General features: G+C 49.1%; 3 protein-coding genes across 3 annotated transcripts; 2 read left to right on the top strand and 1 right to left on the bottom strand.

Moving 5' to 3' along the window:
• Positions 1-6062: 6062 nt before the first annotated feature.
• Positions 6063-9309, top strand: PFICI_05599 (NAD-specific glutamate dehydrogenase; the record flags this gene model as incomplete). Its single annotated transcript, XM_007834180.1, has 3 exons — positions 6063-6255; positions 6306-9219; positions 9279-9309. 3 exons carry the CDS (start codon positions 6063-6065, stop codon positions 9307-9309), a joined length of 3138 nt encoding a protein of 1045 aa, XP_007832371.1.
• Positions 9310-10493: 1184 nt separating this feature from the next.
• PFICI_05598 (uncharacterized protein) lies at positions 10494-12869 on the top strand (the record flags this gene model as incomplete). Its single annotated transcript, XM_007834179.1, has 4 exons — positions 10494-10931; positions 10983-11012; positions 11107-11633; positions 11699-12869. The coding sequence occupies 4 exons, from the start codon at positions 10494-10496 to the stop codon at positions 12867-12869; spliced, it is 2166 nt and encodes a 721-aa protein (XP_007832370.1).
• A 1950-nt stretch (positions 12870-14819) lies between these two features.
• On the bottom strand, positions 14820-17807 carry PFICI_05597 (uncharacterized protein; the record flags this gene model as incomplete). Its single annotated transcript, XM_007834178.1, has 1 exon — positions 14820-17807. The coding sequence occupies one exon, from the start codon at positions 17805-17807 to the stop codon at positions 14820-14822; it is 2988 nt and encodes a 995-aa protein (XP_007832369.1).
• Between the last annotated feature and the right edge of the window lie 52 nt (positions 17808-17859).

The following is a 17859-nucleotide window of genomic DNA, read 5'->3' as shown; positions in this document are numbered from 1 at the left end:
ACTGAAGAATACCCGGGGAGAAATGGACTGGAGAAGTTGTCAAACGACAAGGTTAGCTGCTTTGGAGACGAGCGCAAGCAAACTCTGATTCTGGGTCAAAAAGGCAGTCACTCGACTCCGGAGATCTGGTGTGAAATCAGGTAATCCACTCACTCATCCGTCCGGACCGTCGTCAAAACATTTTTGGATATATTCCGTATCTACCCAAAGCTACCCCGCCATATGCCGCTGATACGCCTGCCAGCGGCTATCTTTCCGTGCTGCAATTAAGGGTCTTTTCTCCGGCCATGGTGGGGGATCGGCCCTGGAAATCTGCCGCCATTGGGAATCCGCTAGATACAACGAGGTCTCGCAGGGGAGTGGCGCCCCCTTCAGGCTTTGTGGCGCACCGTATCGATTTGATAGCCACAAACAGCACGCACAACCAACAAGATTGTCTCTCAATGATAATTGTCATTATCTCTTAAGCTCTTATCATAGAATTGCCATTTGTCTAGAAATCACCTCGGATAGGTAGGTTTGTTATCAACGCAACTAATCAGTGTGGACACTCACCCGCCGGCGCTTCTATTAATGAATGACTCTTAGGTGACTTTTACCACATACTTGGCTATGTGCCCCACTAAGTGCCCGTACATAGTACAGGTGGCCTGTAACTACAGGTACCTAGCCTCCTTAGAGCTTAACAAGCAATCAATACCTGTCATGGCCTGCAGCTGATTGTTGTTCTCCCTGTTTTGCTTCGGCGACCAAAGCCTTAAATACACTGTAGTTTGGTTCTTCTTGCATGGAAAATTTGTGACTGATGGGGGGCAAACGAGGCCTCCAACAGTCATGAAATCGATTATCCCAACTCGGCTTACATATCATAAGAAACTGGCTTGGTATACGGAATAGATGCCCCAAAGTTTTGACTGGGGGGAATAGCATACTACCTGTTCTAAAAAGCCAAGACCAGCAAAAGAAATAGCCGTTGATAAGCGGCCTTATCACGGCGTTGGTCCCAAGTAGCATCCCAATTCGCCTTATGAACTTGGTCCGTATGTGGCAGTTCGAAGCGTATCATTGATGAGAAAAAAAAAAGATACATCACGGCGGGCGTTACAATGGGGAATTCAACCCACAACAAACGGGACCCGGTCCTCTTTGGTCGTATGAACGATTTTTTAGCTGCCGTGCCTTGCTTGCATTGGAGATACAAGAAGATTATCCACAACAAAGTAGTTCTCTGAGAGAGTTGTATTGTACATGACCGAATGGACGCGGCTTACATACCTAAACGTGCCGAGTATCCTAATTGACCATGAGTTTTGTGACGTTAGTCGTGGGAAAAATCAAGCAATATGCGGCCCACGTTTTTTTTTTTCCCTTTTCGATTTGCTTCTCCAATGTGCCGTTTGTAGATACGCACAGGCTTGGCGACTTGGCTCTGTCAGAGTGGCTACATTTGCAGGTACGTATGCAAATTCCGGCGAATTTGAAGTTTAAAGCTTCTCGGCGCTGTGCCCAGCCAATTTATGTATGGTGTCGTCCATTTCCTCGGGTCGCTCGTGAATCTTTGTGAGACCTAGTCGCACGTACTGGTAGGTCTTGCGGCTCTTTTTGCTAGAATGCTGGGCGGCCTAATTGCTGGCCACGTTCCCGACTTAGGCTCCTTGACAGTTGCTCATGTGAGAACTCAAGGATCCGTTCGTGTTGATAATTGACTATTGTGCAGATGATGGAAGCCTCAGTTCGTGTTTTGGCGTGCGTAGACAGCATTAGAGTTGCTAGAGAGGACCACAAGCGTGGCGGTGCTTCCATGCTGCTGATCAAGATCAGCCAGGGGCTCAGGGGAACCCGAACGAGGCTCGCCCAGCCGCGATGCAAAAATAGAACCCCAATTCCAGCCAGCCTATGACTGGCAGCTGACTGTCTCCCTTTGGTCGCCGTTCCCGACAAAGACAACGTTTCTACGTCGATCTGGGGTAGCAGTTGATTTTTTTCACCTTAGCATCAAAGGCCGCTTCGCTTGGGAAATTGAAGTGTGGTCAGCTGCAGACACGGCAAATCTTGTTGAAAATTGAGTAATGAGTAATGAGGAATCCGAATAGCCAGATCCATGGCATGCATCTGCTCCTCGCCACGAGGAAAGCGACATTTCCTCCGAGTTAAAAAAGAAAGCCAAGATCGAGACCGTTGGGGAATATGATATCCAGCCCGATCCAGTCCAATTCCAGTTTGAGTCCGGTAATCTGGATTCTAGAATCCTCCCCCAGGTTTTTCTCAGCTAAGGATAGGAGTTTGAGCGAGTGTCGGATCTGTTCCTATGTGTCACGGAACCAACCCCCGGAATCCGGGGTACAGCTTTTTCTTCATTAGCTTCAGCACTACCCAAGTCACGAGTTCGGAAGCCATTATTTCTTTCTGGGGTTGCAGGTTGCCAGTACGGGCTCGCGCAATCTTGTTGAGATATTCGACAAGACTCGTGACGTGTTCTTGGACCTCCTGGCGGCCCAGCTCGACCACTTGGAATGTTTGGCAGCGGGAAATGTGCTGTCAATAGGTTCCAGTGTTTCGTAAGAGAAAAAGCCAAAGCAAGCATGCCGGCATTGAAGCCGTCAGCAATCGTCCCAAAGTTGCCCTTTGAGGCCGTCGAGGCCGTCTGGCGTCAAACCAACAGACCTCGTGGGCTGTGAGTTTTGGTAATTGCACTGCACGATTAAGTAAAATGGGGGTAAGAGAATTGAGGTCGGTCTATAACGTGCTCGAGTCTCCGGACCCGATGGGAAGATGCAAATCGCAAATCGCGGGGCATTGTGGGGTCGCTAAAGGTCAGCCTTCAGCTCAAGCTCCCCTCCGTGTCGCAGATTCGCAGCGCCGGGAATGAAGAGTTGACGCTGGACGTGTCTTGATTTACGTAGATTTACGTACAACTTCGAGTATCACCAAGTATGTTGCCTCGACTTCCCTGTCTTGTCGGTACGTAACTTGCTGCGAATGACAACTGGGAAAAGTGCCGTTGCATCTCTCCCCCTCCCAATGTTGGCCAGTCAGCCGACTTGCTCTTAGATAACAGAGTTGGACAAAGCTTCGGCATCCATCAAATCCGATCTCTGACTCGACGAACGTGGAAAAAAAAAAGGAAAAAAAGAAGAAGCGGTAAGTAAAGCAGGAAAGCAGCAGGAGCGCAAATCAATTTTTTTTCTCTCTCCCTGGGAAGTCTAAAGGGGGTCGAGGTGCAGGTCCAAGTCCAAAACTGGGCAAGATCAATTGCAGTGCTCCATGTCCAGTCAGGTACCTCCATACGTAACTAATCTGGCAAGTTACCTACATACACCAATACCTACCTACATACATTCATATATACATCTCAATTTACATTATCTATCGTCTTTTTGCGTCCCAGGTGTAGTCATGCATGAGACCGAAAGAAAGGGCGCCATAGTTTACTCGTGCCTTTCCCCCATGGTGGGTATCAATCATCCATCCCATTCGAGTATTTTATTTGCTTTTCTTTCTTTTCCTGCTCTATTCTGCTTTGCCGAGAGATCCTTATCTTTCACGCTCACAAGAGGAACCAAGAAACAATAACACAAGAGCACAATGGCATGCGTGGGCGATGCTACCCGAGGTTTCTACTTCTGGAGACGGCGAGCGAGACTTCTAGAAGAGCAGATCACGAAACAGAGACCTGCATGATTATGGACATCGGGCTCGGGTTCCACAAGGGAAAGAGAATTGATCAATTGCGGCAGAAGGGGAGGAGGTACATTGTAACCAGAGCCTGTGAGGTACCTGAAAGAAACAACTAACCCACCTGGCTGGCCAGTGGACTCCAGCCCATGACCCCCATTGACCAGATGCCTGTCTTGCCTATAGGGCAGCAGCAGGCCCCGATTTAGTGGGTGGATCTTGGGTCGACAGGCCAAGACAGCTTCGAGAACCGGGTCCCCGAGCATAGCCGCCAATTGATTGATCTCTGCAATTCTCTCGCATTCATCACCAGATTTATGACACCCTTTTTTTGTAAGCCTCTTGCCGTTTGAGACTTAAAGCAGCGCCCAAATGGATGTCCATTTTGTTTTGGGTACACTAGCCCAACCATCCACCAGCTCAGCCCACAGCTTAGGTACTTCGTTGCGCCCGCCGGTTCATGTGACGGGCCCTGCGCTGCTCAGGTACACGACCAATCGCCTCAGCGCCCCGCGACAATGTACTTGTGGAGTAGAGGCGGGCAGCGGTAACCTACTACAATGTACTAGATGATGTTCAGGTACCTCGAGTATCGATTGCGCAGGGCAGGGATCCAATGTAACCAAAGTCACCAAGTATTCAGGTATTGATTCCCCGGGCCCGCATGGGACTGGACTGGACTGAACTGAACTGGATTGGATTGGCGGTAGCTCCATGATCGTGATGGAAAGAAGGGTATCATGCTTTTGACAGAATTTTTTACGACAATGAGGTGCTCCCAGTCTAGGCGAAAGTCCCGTATAGTCTGGTCAGCATTGGCTCTCCTCGTGCTGCTGCTCCTCAGGTCTGTGTCATCGTGGATACATTCATTGGGTCTCAGGTCCATCCATCCCATTGATCAACTCTCTTCCTCGCAAAACATATATAAAGGTCGTGACTTCCATGAACGCTGCGCCGGGAAACTACATTAATATATGCTTTTGAGCAGACCGCCGTCCAGTCAAGACACAACAACATACAGGAGTTTCATGGCGTGGGGCGAAACCTACCTTCTTCCTCTTGTACCTCGCCATTCCTAAAAGTTATTGAAAACTTGCCCCTTATCTCTTGTTCCGCCGATTTGACTTGGTTGTCATCATCACCATCTATCTTCGTCATCGTCGTCTCCCGCTTCCTTCTCAACCTACCATATCCCGGCCCATAGTCCAAGCTTTCTGGGCTGTGCTTATCGTCCAACTCCTACCAAGTAAGAAGCTGACAGCATTCTCTCGACATCCCCCCAGTAGCACCCAATTGTTACCATCTCGCTCGTATTGTCTTAAAAAGTCCAGACTTTTGTTAGTTCCTGGATGAGACACTCTTATCATTGAAATCCTGTTCACCCTATAAAACTTGAGTTCGGGGCGTCTTGGACCCTGTAATTCAATTCACCAACTTATTACCTACCTACCTATCCGCTCTATTGCGCCCCCCCTAATAGTCTCTGTCCCACCGTCCACTGCCAAGCATTCACCCAACTTCCCGGGTCATCCTCACTTCTACCGTACTTGCTGCGACAAGTCTTAACCTCGACCTTGTACAGCAGGAAAGCTTGTTTCGACTCCGTGACTCGCAAAGAGTTTGACAGCAAAACTATCATTGTTTTGCATTGTTTCCTTTCGAAATTGGTCGAAGAGCATTTTGTTGTTTTGTTTGGGCCAGAACAGAATCAAACATCCCAACGTTCACACTAGTCTGAGGCCCCGACTCAGTTTCTGCGTCCAGGTATGTTCGTTCGCCCTGTTAAGTTCCAGGTTCTTTATTTTTGGTTCCCCTTATCAGACACCACAAGCACAACCCCTATGCAGCGGTGAGGAAAGCCTTGTTTCCTCTCCGGATTAAAATACGAAGTGATATGGGAACCCAGCGTTCATGGAATGTAACCTCATTGGTTCTGGCTTATCGCGAAAACCGATGTTGAGTACACATTGGCCTGCGGTGAAACCGCCGCTGATCATTGTCCAATGATGTATCGTCGCTGGTTGATGAATCCGAGCGTCAGATATCGAGTACACAGCATTCTGATCATAAAACTGCACATGTTCTCGCCTGCAAAAATGGAAGCATTGCTCAGTATATCTGAAAAGGCTTGATCTGTCTCGAGAAAGATACATGTCCTCGTGGACAGCCAAGATCTGACAACTTTTTCTCAAGTCTTTTGAGCAGTTCCTATTGCACACTTATACCCCCTTACGTGAGCCGCCACGCGGTTCAAGACGTGGCCATCACATTTCGCCATCTCATATTTTTATTTTCATCTTGTCATTATGTTGACTCTCCAGACGACTGATTTACCTTTAGCCAAATTCCCCGATTATACAGATTTTCTAGATCCAGTCGATTCCACCATGGCTACCAACGGCGTTGTCAACAAGCTGGTGACAAGGGTCTCGGATGAGCCCAGTCGCCAGCCGTCGCCTCAGCCAACACATTTCTCAGTCCCTCAGAAGCTGAATGGCAATGGTCACCGAATTTTGCGTAAGGCCACAGTCGGCTATATTGCACCAGAGTTCGAGGGCAAAGTAGAACAGATGAAACAGGGTAGGCTGCATTTTCCGTCATCCCACGGACGTCCTTCTAACGTATCCTAGTGAGGGCAATTCTGGTCGAAAGTGGCTGGATTCCCGACTCGCATGTCGATGAACAGATTGAATGGTTCTACAACTCCTTGGGTATCGACGATGTCTACTTCCAGCTGGAAACCGTCGATGTCATTGCGACACACATCACCTCACTCTACGCCGCCAAGGTGGCAGCACGCAGCCGTGCCAACCAACAAGAGGCCATCCGTCTGGACATGGAGGCTGCAGACCATGCCATCTACATTGACACCAGTGAGCCGGGCAAGACCGCACTCGGTGGTCCCAGGTACGAGACTCGGCTCGAAGCCAAGTATCTCGATCATGTCGGCACCAGACGTTTTCGCGTCGAGACATTCCGGTCTCCTGGCACAATTTCTGGCGACGACCAGTCGAAAGCATCTCTCAGGTGCTATTTCGTGTACCAGTGTCAGTTTGTGGATCCTAACCCATCTCCCGATGAGACACGCCTGGAAGTGATCAGCGATCGGATGTTCCTGACCAAGGCGACAAACAACACCAAGCAGCTTTACGGAGACATCATTTCGCTTGCCGTGAGCCGTACTGGCCCGGTGATTGAGGTTTTTGACATTGAGGATTCGCAAGAGAAGAGACTTATTGTTGCGTTCCGATCGCGTACTGCTAGAGGCATGTTCAGCGCTCTAAGCGATCTATACCACTACTATGGTGTTACTAGCACCAGAAAGTACGTGGAACAGTTCTCCAACGGCATCACTGTTATCTGTATCTACCTGAAGCCTGCGCCCAACGAGAGTGGCAAATTCCCTCCGATTGAACAGTCCATCCATCAGATAACCAAGGAGATTTCGCTACTTTACTGTATCCCCCAGAACAAGCTTCACACTCTGTTCGCATCGGGCGAGCTGAGCCTTCAGGAGGCCATCTATGGCCACTCCGTCTGGGTGTTTGTCCAGCACTTCTTGAACAGATTGGGTACTGAGTACGCCACACTCCAAGAGGCTCTGAACCCAAGCAACAGTCTTCACAATGAGATCCTCTCCAAATTGAAACGCCGCCTGCGTACCGAGACATTCACCCCAGACTACATTCTTGAGATCATCTTGGCCTACCCCGGCCTCGTCCGTGCTCTCTACGCTTCGTTCGCGAGCGTGCATCTCAGCGTGGGAACAGACTATGAACGGGAGACGATTGCCCCGACGCCGGCTGTCGAAGTTCTGTCTGACGCCAATCTGAAGGAGAAGATCTCTCGGGAAGTGTCCAATGAGCACGAAGAGATGGTCATGACATCTTTCAGAGTCTTCAACAATGCCATTCTGAAGACGAACTATTTCACTCCCACCAAGGTCGCCCTCAGCTTCAGACTTGACCCAGTGTTCCTGCCCGAGATTGAATATCCCAAGCGCCTCTATGGTATGTTCCTGGTCATCAGCTCTGAAGCTCGTGGGTTCCACCTGCGTTTCAGAGATGTCGCCCGTGGTGGAATTCGAATCGTAAAGTCTCGATCAAAGGAAGCATACTCTATCAATGCTCGTAACCTCTTTGATGAGAACTACGGCCTCGCCAGCACCCAGCAGCGCAAGAACAAGGATATACCCGAAGGCGGTTCCAAGGGTGTCATTCTGCTGGACCCTAAGCAACAGGACAAGGGCAGAGAGGCATTTGAGAAGTACATTGACAGTATCATGGACCTTCTTTTGCCGGCCGAGACACCCGGCATCAAGAACCCCATTGTCGATCTGTACGGAAGGCAGGAGATTCTCTTCATGGGACCGGATGAGAACACTGCCGATCTCGTGAACTGGGCAACCGAGCATGCCCGCTCTCGCGGTGCACCTTGGTGGAAGTCTTTCTTTACCGGAAAATCCCCCAAGCTCGGTGGAATTCCCCACGATACTTACGGAATGACCACACTTTCCGTTCGTGAATACGTCAAGGGGATCTACCGCAAGAAGAACTTGGACCCATCGACAGTTAGGAAGATGCAGACGGGTGGACCGGACGGCGATCTGGGAAGCAATGAGATCTTGCTCAGCAACGAGAAGTACACTGCCATCATTGATGGAGCTGGTGTACTCGTGGATCCCAACGGTCTCGACAAGGAGGAACTCTTGCGCCTTGCCAAGAGCCGAGTCATGATCTCTCACTTTGACATTTCCAAACTGTCCAAGGACGGTTACCGTGTGCTGTGCGACGACGTCAATGTTAAGCTGCCTACAGGAGAGGTTGTAGCCAACGGCACTGCATTCCGCAACACCTTCCATCTGCGGGACACTGGACTGACTGACACATTTGTCCCTTGCGGTGGCCGGCCCGAGTCTATCGATCTTGTTACCGTTGGCAAGTTGATTGAAGATGGCAAGTCCAAGATCCCATACATTGTAGAAGGTGCCAACTTGTTCATCACGCAAGACGCGAAGCTGCGACTTGAGGCCGCCGGTTGCATCCTGTACAAGGATGCTTCTGCCAACAAGGGTGGTGTGACTTCATCATCGCTCGAGGTCCTCGCATCTCTGAGCTTTGACGATGAGGGCTTCGTCGCCAACATGTGTCATGACAAGTACGGCCAGGCCCCCGAGTTCTACCAGGCTTACGTCAAGTCGGTTCAGGCCAAGATCTGCGACAATGCCAGGCTAGAATTCGAAGCCATCTGGCGCGAGCATGAGCAGACCGGCATTCCCCGTTCCATTCTGTCTGACAAGCTTTCTGAAGCAATCACCAAGCTAGACGAAGAGCTTCAGCAATCGGATCTGTGGAAGGATGAGAGAATCCGGCGAACAGTATTGGCGGACGCGCTGCCCAATCTGCTGATCCAGAAGATTGGCCTCGATACCATCATCTCGCGAGTCCCAGATGCATACCTTCGTGCCATTTTTGGCAGCTACCTCGCCTCTCGTTTTGTGTATGAGTTTGGCAGTGCGCCAAGTCAATTCGCCTTCTTTGACTTGTAAGTTTCTCAGTGTAAAGCATTGGAAAAAATCTGTTGATGCTAACCTGTCATGATAGTATGTCCAAGAGGCTCGCAAATGCTCAATAGGTTGTGTAATGAGCAGTGATAGCTCAGAAACAATGCATTGCTCGGTATTATACTAAGCTACAGTGCTTTGATGTTATTGTCAAAAGTTAGTTCATAGCGGCCATGGGCTTGGTCCATGTTTGGTTTTGGTCAGCAAGTGCATTGATTTTCCCAGTGGCGTTTTCTCGATTAGACGGACTTCCGAAGCAGGAATCCAGTAATAGGCAGCATATCCAACAAAATTTCTAGAGGAAGCATAATTTCAAACGGGTTTGGTGTTTGTGTCGGCCAATTTGCCTTTCACAGAAAAATGATCTTGTCTTGTTTGTCCACGCTTGAATGTGTGTTTGTCTACTTGCTTGTTCTATTCTCAGGAGTGAAAAGTCGCCCTCAAATGCATCCTCGGTATGCACAAGACATGATAGTGACGCGACCTGGGAGATAAAAAGCAACGCGGGTTGGCTTCGAGATACCACGTGCCACATGCATTGCACACTGAACCAGCCACCTCATTCTCTTATTCGCAGATTCCAGTCTGTGGCTGGTCAGTTGCATGGGCAGACACGCGCTTGGTCGGAAAGAGCTGCATAAGACATTGTATAGACCAATTGATTTCCTGTTCAAGCAATCGAACCTCATCATCCACCAATCAACACCAATCAACCCAAAGACTTGCAGTCCCCCGCTTGCCCTTACCTTGTGATGATCAAGTGGCATTACGGGAGATTGCGGGGCAATAAGCACTCGAGGCAAAGCTTTGGCAAGTATATTCCCGGGAGCAAGCACAGCCACTCTTGGGTCGACAAGACATCGATCACTACTACTACTACTGTGAGCAGAAGCAGCAGCAGCAGCAGCAGCACCCCGCTTGGAACGAAAAAGGCGATGCTGCATTCCCCGCCAAGTATGTACCATGTCATTAATAATGCAAGCGAAAAGGCAGAAGGAGACGAAGAACTTGTGCCAGTTGAGCATGGAAAGGGTATCAGAGTCACACGAGCAGCGGCCGCGCCGATCTGCACAGCACCGTCATCTCCATCCCTGTTGCCCTTTTTTAGAAATGCCCAGGACAAGCTTCTTTGGGTAATCTTCCTGCTTTTGTTTCCAGGTAAGCAATTTCCCATACTTGTTCCCTCCCTCTCTTTTTTTTCCTTTCGAAGTTTGATTCATTGGCTTTCGACTCGCATAAGGCGGAAAAGGTGATTATGCTCACGCCCGTCCGTTTCCTAGTGTATTGGGCCTATGTCCACGGCCTCCTTCCGGCCGCTCTGCTCGTCTCGGACGCCGTGCAGACCCGCGAGGATGCGCCGAGTTGGCATCAGTACGTCAGGGCCCCGGCAAGCCGGGCCGTGGGGCCAAAGGAGGTCCTGTCGCAGTATACCGCAGGAAACGTGACCAATGCAAACGCCCTGGTCGGCGACGGAGGGGACGCGGCATATCTCACGCGCGCGAGCGGATCGAGTGAGGTCCCGACCGTCGTGATCGACTTTGGACAAAATGTCGTCGGGCTCCTGGAGATTGAGTTTGCTGGGTCCGAGAGCTATTCGGAGTTGGGGCGCCCGGGGCTCAAGATGAGCTTCTCGGAGACGCTGCAGTTTTTGACGAATCGGAGCGACTTTACGAGGTCTGATAATGCGGATGGGGTAAGTTGATCTGGGTTGGGCGTGGATGTCTGATGCTGAATTGTTGTGCAGGATGAAAAGATCACCAATGGAACAGATCAGGTGTGTCATTCTGAATTCGCACTTTGGGACATTGATACTATGGTTTGAATGGTATATTTGGATGGCAGGAGTATGTTTGCTGATATCTTGCTAGATTGCTGTTCAATCTGGAGCGTACACATGGCTGGATCAATGGGGCTGCCAACATGACAACCAAGTATGCTCCGATGGGCTGCATGGCTTTCGATATTTGAAGATTGAACTTGATGCGCTGGCTAGCGATTCACCTTACACAACCTCGGAGGGTGTTGTCGCAATAACCTCTATCCAATTGCAATGGTCGGGGTACTTGGGAACACCAGACACCTTTACGGGATGGTTCGAATGCTCGGACGAGCAGCTTACGCAGTGGTGGTTCGACGGCGCCTACACGACAGAAATGAACACTGACGTGTTCCGGGCTAATGACACCGAACCTCGTGATGCGACAAGCCCTTCGCTGCTCGACAAGCTCGTTATTCATGATGGACCCAAGAGAGATCGCGACCCCTATATGGGCGACCTGGCTGTATCTGCTCTCACTAGCTATCTGACACACGATATCTTTGAAGCTGCACGAAATGTCATGGAAGACCTGGTTCAGCACCAACGTAGTGATGGGTGGATTCCACCCGCTAGTATGTGAGTTGTCCTTGTGATCAATTCCTTGGATGATGTCTTTGTGAGACTCAAGCTGATTTCACTAGTCGTAATTACGAACTCCCTCTCTTCGACTATCCACTCTGGTGGGTTTCGTGTAGTTGGGAGCACGTGTATTATATCGGGAATCTCACATACCTGGAATCCTACTACGGGAACATGAAGGTTCTTTTGGATAACTACTATCCTCTTAATACGGACAACAGTACTTCACTACTTCTACGGCCTGACGGTTACGGTGATTACGCTTTCCTCCAGCGCCCTGGATCGGCAGCTTATTATAGTGCCTTGTACGTCCTAGCTCTTGAGAGAGCTGCTGATCTAGCCACGATAGTCGATCAAGATGCCGACGCAGAAAACTGGCGACAGAGAGCCAAGGTGGTCGCGCAGTCGTTCGTTGATGTACTCTGGGACCCGTCAGTGAACGCATTTTTCGATCGCAGTTGCTCGGATGAGGGCTGTAGTGCACACGCGCAAGATGGCAACAGCCTGGCCATCCTGTCTGGCATCATAGCCGCCAACTCCAGCGCGGCTACATCACTTCTGTCCTATCTATCGTCCGCGAATTCGTATCCATATGGAAATTCCTTCTATGATGCCGGAGGCGATAATCTCGATAGCTGCGATGAATGCTCGCAGCGTGTGTACGCTTTCATCTCCTACTTTGAGATTGCAGCACGTTTCCAAGCCGGACAGGCGACTTCGGCACTGGAACAGCTTCGCCGCATGCACGGTTGGATGGCTGCTCACGACCCGGAGATTACGTTTTGGGAAGGTATCGGCACCAATGGTGAACCATATGAGGATGCTTTCACGAGTATGGCGCATGGATGGAGTACAGGCATTGTGCCTCTTTTGAGCAATTATGTTTTGGGAGTCAAGCCAACCGAGCCCGGCTTTGAGAGCTGGAGTTTGAAGCCTAATGTGGGAGATCTGAGCTGGGCGAAGGGTGTGATTCCGACGCCGGATGGCCCGATCAGTGTGCAATGGACACTGGATGATGATAGCTACGATATCTGTGTCGAGGCACCATCGAGCACAGGTGGAGTAGTTGAGGTTCTGTTGGAAGGCCTGGGAAGTCGTGATTTTGTCATCAATGGAGAAATTGTATGGTCTGATGGCAACACCACGAGTTCCAAGGCGACTCTGATTGATGGCATTATTAGAGTCGAGCTGGCAAAAGGAGAAGCTAGCAATCTGTCGTGTCTGAACAGCTGAGTTCTCGGTCTAATATATATAAATATCACCGCGAATTTACCAATGTCGAGCATTACACAGAGTTCCTGATCGCCCGATACCTAATGACAAGAATTTAAAATTCATAAAGATAGCTACGATGGGGCAGGGCAATTTGACTGGAAATGACCGACAATGAATAATGTTGCGAGTGCATTGAGATGGGAAATGTACAATGCAATTAATCAACCTCATTGCCACAGATTCAAAAGTATCGATGTCAAGCCCTAGCAAAAAGATAATACACGAAGTTGATCAAATCATACAAAAACCAAGTCTTGTATCCAATTCGAGAATATAAAAACCCGACAGTGAATAATGATATACGGAGACAGTTCTGCAATCCCACGGAAACTGCAGGTGCCAAATTTCTTCTTCCGTTTTACAGTCCTTTCAGGTCTCATGTTTACAAAATTGCCTTGCCCGCCTCTAATCTATTATTTTTTCCAACTCGTCTTTGTGACAGAAGAGTTCGACTCAGTCCAGAAGACCCTTGACTTCCGGGTCCAAATGTCTAGATTCATTCTTTCATGCCCTTGGTGCGATCTTGCCGCGTCAATTTGTGCTGGCAAAAAGCATACACACAGATACGCGGTGATCCGATATGCTGCCCTCCCTGAAAGTGAGAAGATTTTATCATGATAGTCATCCTAATCAAACATTGGATGGTTGCCTACACACTCTTCCAGTGCGTCCTGCCGAGGAAATTGATACCTGAGGTACCAAATTAAGATGTGGTTAAGATAACAGGCACATTTGGCAGATCACGGATCATTGCACTGCATTTTTAACCCACGCAAAGGAGATCTGGTGGAACATTGCCGACCAATAGGTGAATGCATGTGTTGCATTGCAGGGCTCAACGGCCATTTGGGGGCTGCTGTAATTCTTCCAAACAGTAGGCTGTGTCCTGCGGTCGACCTGAAGGAGATATTTCGATCTCCTTGGTCGGGGTTAAAATTGCAGTGAAATAAGGATGAGAGAGGGTGTATTGCTGTTCTCTCCAATTGGACAGAACAACCCTGTGTTAACTGCTATGTATAAAAAAAATTATTCACTGCAATTTTAGGCCCGATCGAGGAGATCGAACACTCACATCTAATTGATAGGCCACAGAATACCTGATAGACACGGCTTCATATGTACAGCCTCAAAGGGCTGCTAGATATAGAATAAATCTCTTTCTTCTATCATTTTTTTCTCCTAGTTACGGTTAAATTTGACCTTGAGAATCACGGAGTATATCTTGATTTCAATTCTCAGATTTTATCACACTATGGTATCCTGTATCCTGTCTGTAATCTACCTAGAGTCAGTTCTATTAGTAATGACCACAGCATCATCGTCACCATTCAAATACTTACGATTGAGTCAGAAGCCTATTTCACAGTCTCGGTACTGATTTCCGATGATGAAATATGCGTTTGTAGATTTGCTAATACACAGAACATACCCATGCATGTAGCCAAGTCCCATTCTTAGGTGTGTATCGTGACCAAAAGTCATCATATTTTATTTTTCAAAAGTGTAGAAAAAGCTTTTAACAATATTGACGGGCACAAAAAGGGTACGCCGGGTAACAAAGATAAGACGGGGTTTTATTGTATTATATTACTGCATCGCAGCATAATGGTCCTCAGTCAAAATTCATACCCAAGGAAAATTATCATCAAGGTCTGGAATGACCCGGTCACTGCTGGCGAACTTTCAAGAAGTCTTTCCACACTTTGAAACAAGATTACTTTCGACCCCTGAGTATACGGATCAATCTAATAAACCTCTTCAGTCTCGTCCTGGATTGACGACTCTTGATCCAATGACGGAGCTTTCTCCTAGCGGAGCAATCGGATTGCCACCAGTCTTGCCTTCAAAGGGTTTCCAAAGGACTATCTTTACTTTGACGATTACTAGTAGAAGTACTTCCAATCTTTTTTAGTAAGAACTGGCAAAAATCGCAGGATGGTCAAGTAAGACTTGTTTCGCGGCAGCATTGTCTTCTGCAACAGTCATCAGAATCAGTGACTGGCCCAAGCCCAGCGGAGCATCAATCACGGCTCGCTTTTCGAGTAGTGCCCTCAGTAGGGATGTGCTGTCAGCCCGAACTGCCCACTGCAAGGCATCGTTTATCGAAAAGATATCGCTGCTGTTGCTTTCCATTAATTGGAGCGTGATGCTGGGGAAATTGTTCCAGATTGACCACGATAACAACGACATACCGCCAACGTGAGTGTGGTTCTCATTGACTCCTGTATCGAGGAGCCGTTCGACTGCACATTGATGGCCACGATTGACTGCCCACCACAACGGGGTCCGACCAAGTTGATCGGCGGCACTGGCATTGGCACCATGCTTCAGCAGCAAAATGACCAGATCCGAGTACACTTGATCGATTGGTGTAATGAGGCTAGATCTGGGATCACTCTCAATATTCAAGAGCTCCATATCTATCCGGTGTCTCATCATCTTCCTAAATTGGCCTTCCATATGGTGTTTGACGATATCCTGTCCTCTCTTTGAATTGCCCAGCGACAGGACGCGATCAAAGCCTCCACTGGCAGCCATGGAAAGGGGCGTCCGGCCAAACCGATCTCGAGCCTCAACGTTGGCCCCATGATCAAGCAAGATTTGAACAACATTCCGTCTCCCGCGTTCTACAGCGAGTCCCAATGGTGTCCGCCCCAAAAAGTCTCGAGCCTCGATATCGGCGTGGCAGTCAAGTAAAACCTGAACAACTTGCTCTCTTCCAAACTGCGCAGCCAACGCCAAAGCTGTCTTTTTGGAAAAGTCCAGAGTCTCAATGCTGCCACCACAATCGGATATAATCCGGACTTCGTATTTTTCAGCTAGTTCTCCAGCCCTGATGGACGTTCGCGTCGTCCTGGCATTAATATCTGCATCATGTGAAAGCAAAACGTTGACAACGTCCACCTTGCCATCAGCTGCCGCCCACTGCAGGGGCGTCAAACCCTGGTACCCTCGGCCATTCACGTCGGCGCCTCCTTTGAGAAGCTGTTGTACATCATCAACGTCGCCGTGAAGCAGCGCGAGCCACAATGGGGCCAGCCAGCGGCGATTTCCATACCCACCTATCTTTGCCATGTCTATTTCCGCTCGAATCCATTTTGCGAGGCGTGGAAATTTCTCTGCACACTGCGAAGCTACGAGCTCAGCCACATCATGTCTCTGTTGCGATAATGCTTGGGCCGAAGCCTTGGCCCAGTCACTTATGACGCCTGTACTGGGCTGGTGGTCGAGTGAAATACCAATGACATCTTGGCTAATCCCACTGTTGATTTCGCTCTCCTTGATCTCTGGTGTAGCGAAAGCTGAATCAAAGCGATGATTGAATAAAGCATCGTCAACTTCTGTACCCAGCGGGGTCTCGTCAGCGCTTTTATGTGTCTCATCCTGAACAGAAGATGTATCAGACAGGTTATCGATCACAGCATCGGTACTTGCTGTACCGAGCGGGGTCTCGGCAGCGCCTTTATTTGTCTTCTCGGGAAGAGCAATCGTATCAGATAGGTGATCGAACAAGAGACGAAAAACATCTTCATGCACCTCTTCCATGGCTGCGGTCTCAATTATTTCCGGTGTAATAAAGGCTGTGTTGGGCGCGTAGTCGAATAAGTGGATAATAATTTCCTTGTCCGCGCCATGCTTGATTGCGATTTGAATCACCTCTGGTATGATGGCAGACGCATCAGGATGATGATCGAGTAGAATATCAATGACTTCCTTGTTAACGATATGTTTGAATGCGCTCTCGAGTATCTCGAACGAGATAATCGTCTCATCCATTCGATTTGATAACAATGATCTTAAACTCTTCAACCGTGAATGCCTTGCAAAGTGGACAAGGAGATCGTTTAATAAGAAGTCGATTCCGTCCATGAGGCGGTCCATTCTTTCGAGTTCTGGCGGGACATCATCCTTGTCGCAAAAACACATGTAGGCAATGGACTCGCGAACAACAGATTGTAGAGGTCGAGAATAGTCCTGAACAATGCTTCCCTGACCTTTGCCGTGCTCGCACATATTCAGTAGGGCGAAGATCCTGTCGTGGCTGTTTGATGCTTGTGCTCCCTTAAACGACTGAAGCAGGTGAAGAAGATCTTGGCTAGAGCCAAAAGGAGACGTCCGCCGGTAGCGCCGAGGCATCATGTTTAGAAGAGCGTCCTGGTGCCCATTCCTCTTGATGTCGAGTATCTGAACTAGAGCCACGAACCAAGGCACCGAGAGTCCTTCGGTGCCCCAGTAGACGCGAGCCTCGCGAGCATAAGCGATTTCTTGAACGACCCAAATTCGTGTGAACCACGGATGCCCGAGAACTTCTTCAACGGCCTGCCTGATCCTATATTGGAAGTCAACGTATGACTCGCCAAGGATGCGAGATACCCGCTGCCACACGGTTCGTGCATCTGACTCGGTGAGTTCATCACCTTGCAGATCACTTAGCACTTCCAGCTCTTCCAGTTCAACAAGGGTATCCCTTAATACAGGAGTCAGACTCGTTGGGCGACCAAGATGAACTAATACTCTGGTTGCCTTGCTGTAGATTCTTGCCATTTGCTTGACTTGATGGTTCTTCTCCTTCTTTTCATGGTCGTGTTGATCATTCTGGTTGATGCAGATACCGTCGATCCAGAGCCACCGCTCATCATGAGGGTATCGCAGATCCCGCAGAACCAATTCCAGGTTGTTGGTGACATTTAAATACGACCCTTGGACATAGACTGAGCTGACGAGTTGTGATGAACCCCAGACATAAGAGACCGCCTCGTACAGTCTTATTTTGGCCTCTTTCAACGATGCATGAATAATGTCAATCTCAATGTGCGGCGTTGTTGCTGGATGAAGTCGAAGCAGACGGAAGCCATGCTCTTCAGCAGTGATGGGGCTGTATTGATAGGGCAGCATGGGGGTTTTGCGACCAATTTACTCCAGTCCAAGCGGGAGAAGGTGAATAGCA

This window comes from Pestalotiopsis fici (assembly GCF_000516985.1).
Source record: "Pestalotiopsis fici W106-1 unplaced genomic scaffold PFICI_Scf_3, whole genome shotgun sequence".
NCBI lineage: Eukaryota > Fungi > Ascomycota > Sordariomycetes > Amphisphaeriales > Sporocadaceae > Pestalotiopsis > Pestalotiopsis fici.
Note: the sequence above shows the minus strand (reverse complement) of the source record. Positions and strands in the feature narration are given on the sequence as shown.